Here is a 6,693-nt window from a genome sequence, read left to right on the forward strand (position 1 = left end):
ATCGGAGAATATACTTACCATACACCTTTGGAAAGTGGCAGGTGCGTTGCATAAGCCGAATGGCATGCGACAATAGGCAAAAGTTCCAAAGGGACATGTGAATGTGGTCTTCTCTTGGTCATCCGGTGCTATCACAATTTGGTTATATCCAGAATATCCATCAAGAAAACAATAAAACGCACGACTGGCTAACCTTTCAAGCATTTGGTCGATGAATGGCAAAGGAAAGTGATATTTCCTTGTTGTAGCGTTTAGCTTCCTATAGTCAATACAAAAACGCCATCCGGTTTGAATTCGTGTAGGTACCCACTCGTTCTAATCATTCTTGACAACGGTAACTCCAGATTTCTAGGGAACGACTTGAACTGGTGAAACCCAATGGCTATCGGAGATAGGATAGATCATGCCACAATCTAAGAGCTTGATTATTTCCTTCTTCACAACTTTCATCATAGGAGAGTTGAGATGGCGTTGAGCCTCTCGGGATGGTTTAGTCCCCTCTTCAAGAAGTATGCGCTGCATGCAAGTGGTGGGGCTAATTCCCCTAATGTCGGCTAAGGTCCACCCTATGGTTGTTTTGTGCTCTCGTAGCACCCTCACAAGCTTTTCTTCCTCATGTGCCGTGAGGCTTGAAGAAACAATGACGGGCAATGTCTCGTCATCTCCCAAAAACACATGCTTCAAATGGTCCGGCAATGGCTTAAGTTCAAGAGTAGGTGCCTGAACAATAGAAGGTAACATCTTAGTAGAAACTAAACTTGAAATTAAGAGCGGAACCTTACCATATTGTTGTGGAAGTGACTCAATGACAGCCCAAATCTGGCCGTGGGTTTGCATTGCCCCAAGTTCGCGGTTTTTGAATTCTATGCCCTTCGTAATGGCTATTTCAAGGGCATCCTCGTTCAATTCCTCCAGATACTCCTGCGCCAAAGAATCAATAACATCAATAGAAAAGTAAGAGTGATCATCAACGGGATATCTCATAGTTTCAGAAATATTAAAATCGATAACTTCCCCATCGAATTCCATCGTCAAAATTCCCTTGAATACATCAATCTTTGTACAGGCTGTCTTCATGAATGGCCTACCAAGGAGAATCGGCAACGAGGTGGAATGGACTGAATCTTCCATGTCTAAAATGTAAAAATCAGCCGAAAAGATCAAATGGTTCACCTGCACTAAAACATCCTCCAAAACACCTTTTGGGTATGCGTTAGAACGATCAGCCAATTGTTTAATCACACCATCCTTTTTCAATTCACCCAAGTTCATAGATGCATAAATAGAGTAAGGCATGACATTTATAGATGCACCTAAATCTAGCATTGCATTTTCAAATCGAGTATTGCCAATCACACAGGGAATCGTAAAACTTCCTGGGTCTTTGCATTTAGTGGGCAGTTTACGTTGCAATACGGCTAAAACATTTTCACTTACCTTAACTACCTCTTTGTTCGACATTCTTCTCTTGGTTGTGCACAACTCTTTGAGAAATTTGGCATATTTCGGGACTTGCTTAATTGCATCCAAAAGTGGTATATTGACTTGAACTTTTCTAAATGTTTCCAAAATATCCTTTTCAGCCTCCTCCTTCTTTGATTGCATAAACCTATGAAGAAAGGGTACATTTGGAGGAACAACGTTAGAATTAATCAAAATTGGAACTTTCTTACCTTTGTTGGCTGAATTGGATGGTTTAGGAGCATTTGGGGCCTGCGGCAAAGGTGTTTCCACCCTTTCCATAGGGGTGCTTTGCTCCTTCTCTTCAATTATCAACTCTTCAACCTCATTGGAACGTGATTAGGAAGTTTGGGGATCATATCCAACTGGTTTTCCACTTCGCAAACTCATGACTTTGGCAGATTCGAATCCTCCATTCGGGTTGACAACGGTTGAACTAGGCAACTTACCTTGCTCCCTAAATTGTCCCACAAACTCCGCAATCTACCCAATTTGCTTCTCCATTTGGTCCACCCTTTTGTCTTGGTTTTGCATTGCTTTGGCTTGATTTTCTTGCCCCTAAGACAAATTGGTGAGTAACTTAAGAAGTATCTCATTATCTAAAGATGTACCTGAGGTATTTTGGGCAGGTTGTTGTGGGGCTTGTGTTGGTGCGTATTGCTTGGTATAGAAGCCTGGAGGTTGCTGCCTAAAGCCTCCTTGTTGTTGGGGTTGTTGGGGCTCCTTCCATTTGAAATTTGGATGGTCTCTCCAACCTGGATTGTATGTATTAGAATATGGATCGTTCCTTGGCTAGTTTTGGCCTTGAAATCCAATTGCATTGGCGCTTTCCCATCCACCATTTTCAATCAATTGAGGGAACTTTTCAGAGGCATGTTCTTGGATAGAACACACACCACATACACTTGGTTCTTTAATCCTCATTCCTTCGGCCATCTGAGACACAATGGAAGTAAGATTAGCTAATTGCGATTAGATGTCGGATGTGGAACTTACCTCATTCACTTGATGCCGTGGGGTGTCCCTTTGACCAACGCCTTTATATTGTTGAGCATTCAATGCTCGGTTAGCAATTAAGGTCTTGGCAGCCATGGGCGTTTTGTCCACCAAAGCTCCTCCAGCTGAGGCGTCTAGCATTTGGCGTTCAATTGGTAGAAGCCCTTCATAGAAATATTGAAGAAGAAGCTCCTCCTTCATCTGATGCTGTGGACATAAAGCAACAAGGGTTTTAAAACGCTCATAGTAAGTGGAAAGGATTCACCTTGGTTTTGTTGAATGCCACTAATCCTTCTGTGTAGTAGAATGACTCGAGAAGTTGGAAAAAATTTCTCCAAAAATGCCCGTTTCATACTCTCCCATGATGTGACAGTTCCGGGGGCTAGCTCATACAACCAATCTTTAGCCTTTTCTAAGAGAGAAAAGGGAAAATCCTTCATTTTCAGAATGCTCCCATCAACGTTTACAGGGGTCATGCTCGAGCAAACAACCTCAAACTCTTTCAAGTGTTTATTAGGATCTTCCATGGACATCCCGTGGAACTTAGGAATGTGATGCAACAAACTTGATTTCAATTCGAACTCATCCGTCTTCCCTAAGGTAGTCATGGGGTATTGGATGCATAGGGGAGCAGCATTGTCCAATCCTGAAGCGGAAAACTCCTTGATTGTTCGATTGTCCACTGCCATGTTGGAATCTTCCTCTACAACGTGTGTCGTGGGCTCCTTTTGCACTTCTACTTTGTCTTCTCCAAGATCTGGTGCAGGTTGAGATGGTTGGGGTTCTTGTTGAGTCCTTGCTCGTCTCAAAGTTCGTTCAAAATTGTCGTCAAAGTCACGGATGTGCTTATGAATAGGTTGAGAACTTCGAGTCATAAACCACCAAAAACAAGAAAACAAGTAAAGTCATCAACTAGGAACACAAACACATGAAAATAAACAAAAATAAATAACAAGGGATTAGCAAAATTGCTAATCCCCGGCAACGGCGCCAAAATTTGATGCGATGAAAGTTAAGCACTCAAATTAAACCCTCTTGTTGTCAAATTGTAGTAATAATGCAAGTAGGGATCGTTCTAAACCGGGGATTAGGAGGGCTTGCTAAAACCTCAAAACTAACTCAAAAACATAAAAACAAAGTTAAAGACGTTTGAATAGACTTAAAAAACTCAAAACAGGTTCACAAGACTCAAAATAACTTAAAGACACTCAAAACTGCCTAAAAACACAAACTAGGCAGTTTCTGACTCTAACACAACTTTGGACGAAATTTGGGTTTTGACTTGACTCAAAACACTCTACAACACAAACAAAACAGATTTTAAACACTTTGAAACAAGAAAGTAAAAGGGGGATTTTAGTTTTGATGAATTTGAAACAAACAAACAAGTTATAAAACTAGGCAGATTGTAAAACGAATTTAAGAAATAAGATGATGGATGGATTAGTTAGAGGTCCGTTCTTCACACATGACACACTTGTGTATGAATTGATTTCCAATTGCTTTTCAATAAACTATTATGCTCAACACCCCAGATTAACCGTGAAGCACAAATTAACCCTCAGATTGTCCTTTACTCATTGAATCGGATGAATGCATGCGACAACCCAAATCATTCTCTAAAAGTCCCCTATATGAATGCATAATAGAGATACAATCAAAGATCATTACGTTCAATGAAAATCATAAGTGTTGACGGGGCAATTATAACTATGAATGCATGATACAATTGCCAAGAATTAAATTAACGCGATTGTGATAAATAACCTTCACTACTCATGAATATAAACTTGTAACGATTAGGTGAAACTCATTTATATTCTAGCATCTAATTCATGCATGAAAACTAAGTATGCATCCTTAATAAACATACAAGAATCAGTTATGAATAAAATAGATAATTGAATTGCAATCACAACTTATCAAATCACAATTGGAAGAAATCAATTCAAATCTCAAGCATGTTCATGGCTTCAAACTTCCCCCTAACTAAATAGGGGTTTAGCCACTCATAATTGCAACAAAATTAGAAAATAACAAAGTAGACATTGAAAGCAAGAACGAAGTACACCTAAAACGCTCCAAAGTTCCAAGCTTGAAACACCAAGGACCTTTGTTTTCACCACCTTGTTGTAGCACAAGTGTCTAGGATGTGTATGGATATATGGATGGAATGGATTTGCACGGCTAAGAGATGAAAGTGTATGGATTGGTGAGATGTAGTATGGCTAGATGAATGGATGGAGGTCACTACAAGGAAATTGGGTTTGTGAATGAAGCTCTTTTGATGGATCAAGATTGTCCTTAGGAAGGGGAATGGTGGATGTATTTATAGGCTAAGGAGAGGACCACTTCAATTCCTTGCATGTGCAGTTTGTATGGGTGTGTGATGTCCATGTTTCCCTTTACATTTGTACACACATGACCTCCATCATTTCAGCCACAAAGCAACCCATTTTCTGTCCATGTGTGTGTGTTTCCTTTGCCCATGTGTGTGTGTTTTTCCTTTGCATTTGCACACATATATTCTTCATTATTTCAGCCAACAATCCACCCATTTTCTGCCCATGTCAAACTGTCCATGCCATGCCTTTCTCTTTGTGTGTGTGCTGTCCATGTTTCTTCCATGTGCCTTGTTCATCTTCTAGCTGTGCATTTCCACTTGCTCCAAAGCCAAATGAGTGCAATCATAACCCCATTTGCTGCTGAGTGTTGATGACAAAGCAAAACACAAAACAAGTGCCTTTACGTTCTCACTTTATTAGCCAAATCTGCTTAGCCCTTTTCTGAACCTTTCAGTGTTACAATGCCCATAACTTCTTCTAGAAACATGATATTAACAATCCATAAATTGCTCCAGAAAATAGACATCTGTAGCTTTCCAAGCATATAAGGCTCATTCTCTCATTCATTCTGAGCTATTCGTAATATGCTTCCAAAGTCAGCTAATCTGCACAGGCAATTTTGACGAATTTGTTACTTAATAACTCACTTGTGCTACTTTTCTTTTCTTTGCTTGATAAATCACACAAAACACAAAAACATAGTAAATAGCTCAAAAATATAAGGAACTAACTAAGAAAAGACAAGTGAATTTTATGTAAAATATATATAAATATGAGCTTATCACTTATCACCAAGTACTTTGTATTTTCTTTGTGTTTATGCCAAGAGACAATCCTAAACTAATCGGATCTATTGAAAGACAAAAAGTAATTCAAGTAATGATACAAAGGAAAGACAGGGAAGTAAAGGATGATTAGATGTTCATCAAATGTTAATTAACAAGAAAGTAAATTGCATGTAAGGTTAATAATTGGGTAAATTACATTTTACCCCCTCATGTTTGGGGTCGATTTCAATTCTTTACAACATCTTTAAAACATTTCACTTTCATACCTTACCTACTATTTTATTTCAATATAGTACATCCGTTACATTTTTCATTAATTGATCCGTTAAGAGCTGACGTGACTGTCATATTTGTGCTGACATAACTGCCAAATTTGTGTCACGTGGCAATTTTTTTTTATTCATTTAAAATATTATAATAATTTACCCTATTTATTAAAATAAAAAAAATAATAAAAAAAAAACTTGAGGGGGTAAAAAAAAAAAGAAGATATATTTTGTCCTTAAAGAACAGTGGGCCTCACCCCTACCACTTTACCCAATATACACGCTATCCTCAATTTGTACTCGTGTTGCGTTATTTGCAATGAATATCTAATATCGTCTTTCTCTCAAAAAAAATTATTTGGTAATAGATCAAGTAAAATTTATAACATTAACGATAATAAGAAAATCTCACAATTAAAATAAATAAATAAATAAAACTTCAATTTTTTAAACTTATATAGAATAAAAATACAATAATACATATTTAATATACAATATATACACTATGGTTGTTGTATTTTATAGTAAGTTTTTTATTTAGTAGTTTAACTTTAAAATCATCAAAATAATTTTTTTCTTAACAGTTGAAATTTGTTACCCACAGGTTACCTGAGCGTAAACCCATTAAGGACCCGTTTTTAATGGGTGATTCAATAATGACCCGATTAGTTATAATTTTGACTCGAAACTCGTTATTTTAGTGTCGTTTTCATATCGTGTTAACGGATCGTGTAAGAAACTATCAGGTTTTATAATAACATGCATGCATTTGTGTCAAAATATGTAAGAGTTTCCATCACACACAATGTTGACTAAGATATTAGAAGAAAAAAAAAA

At 37.7% G+C, this 6,693-nt stretch overlaps 1 protein-coding gene across 1 annotated transcript; it reads right to left on the minus strand.

Annotated features, from left to right (window-relative positions):
* Positions 1–348: 348 nt before the first annotated feature.
* Positions 349–1,461, minus strand: LOC139193385 (uncharacterized). The gene has a single exon (XM_070816385.1). It carries the CDS (start codon positions 1,459–1,461, stop codon positions 349–351), a length of 1,113 nt encoding a protein of 370 aa, XP_070672486.1.
* Positions 1,462–6,693: the final 5,232 nt, after the last annotated feature.

Source organism: Malus domestica, chromosome 17, assembly GCF_042453785.1.
Source record: "Malus domestica chromosome 17, GDT2T_hap1".
NCBI classification, from domain to species: Eukaryota; Viridiplantae; Streptophyta; class Magnoliopsida; order Rosales; family Rosaceae; genus Malus; species Malus domestica.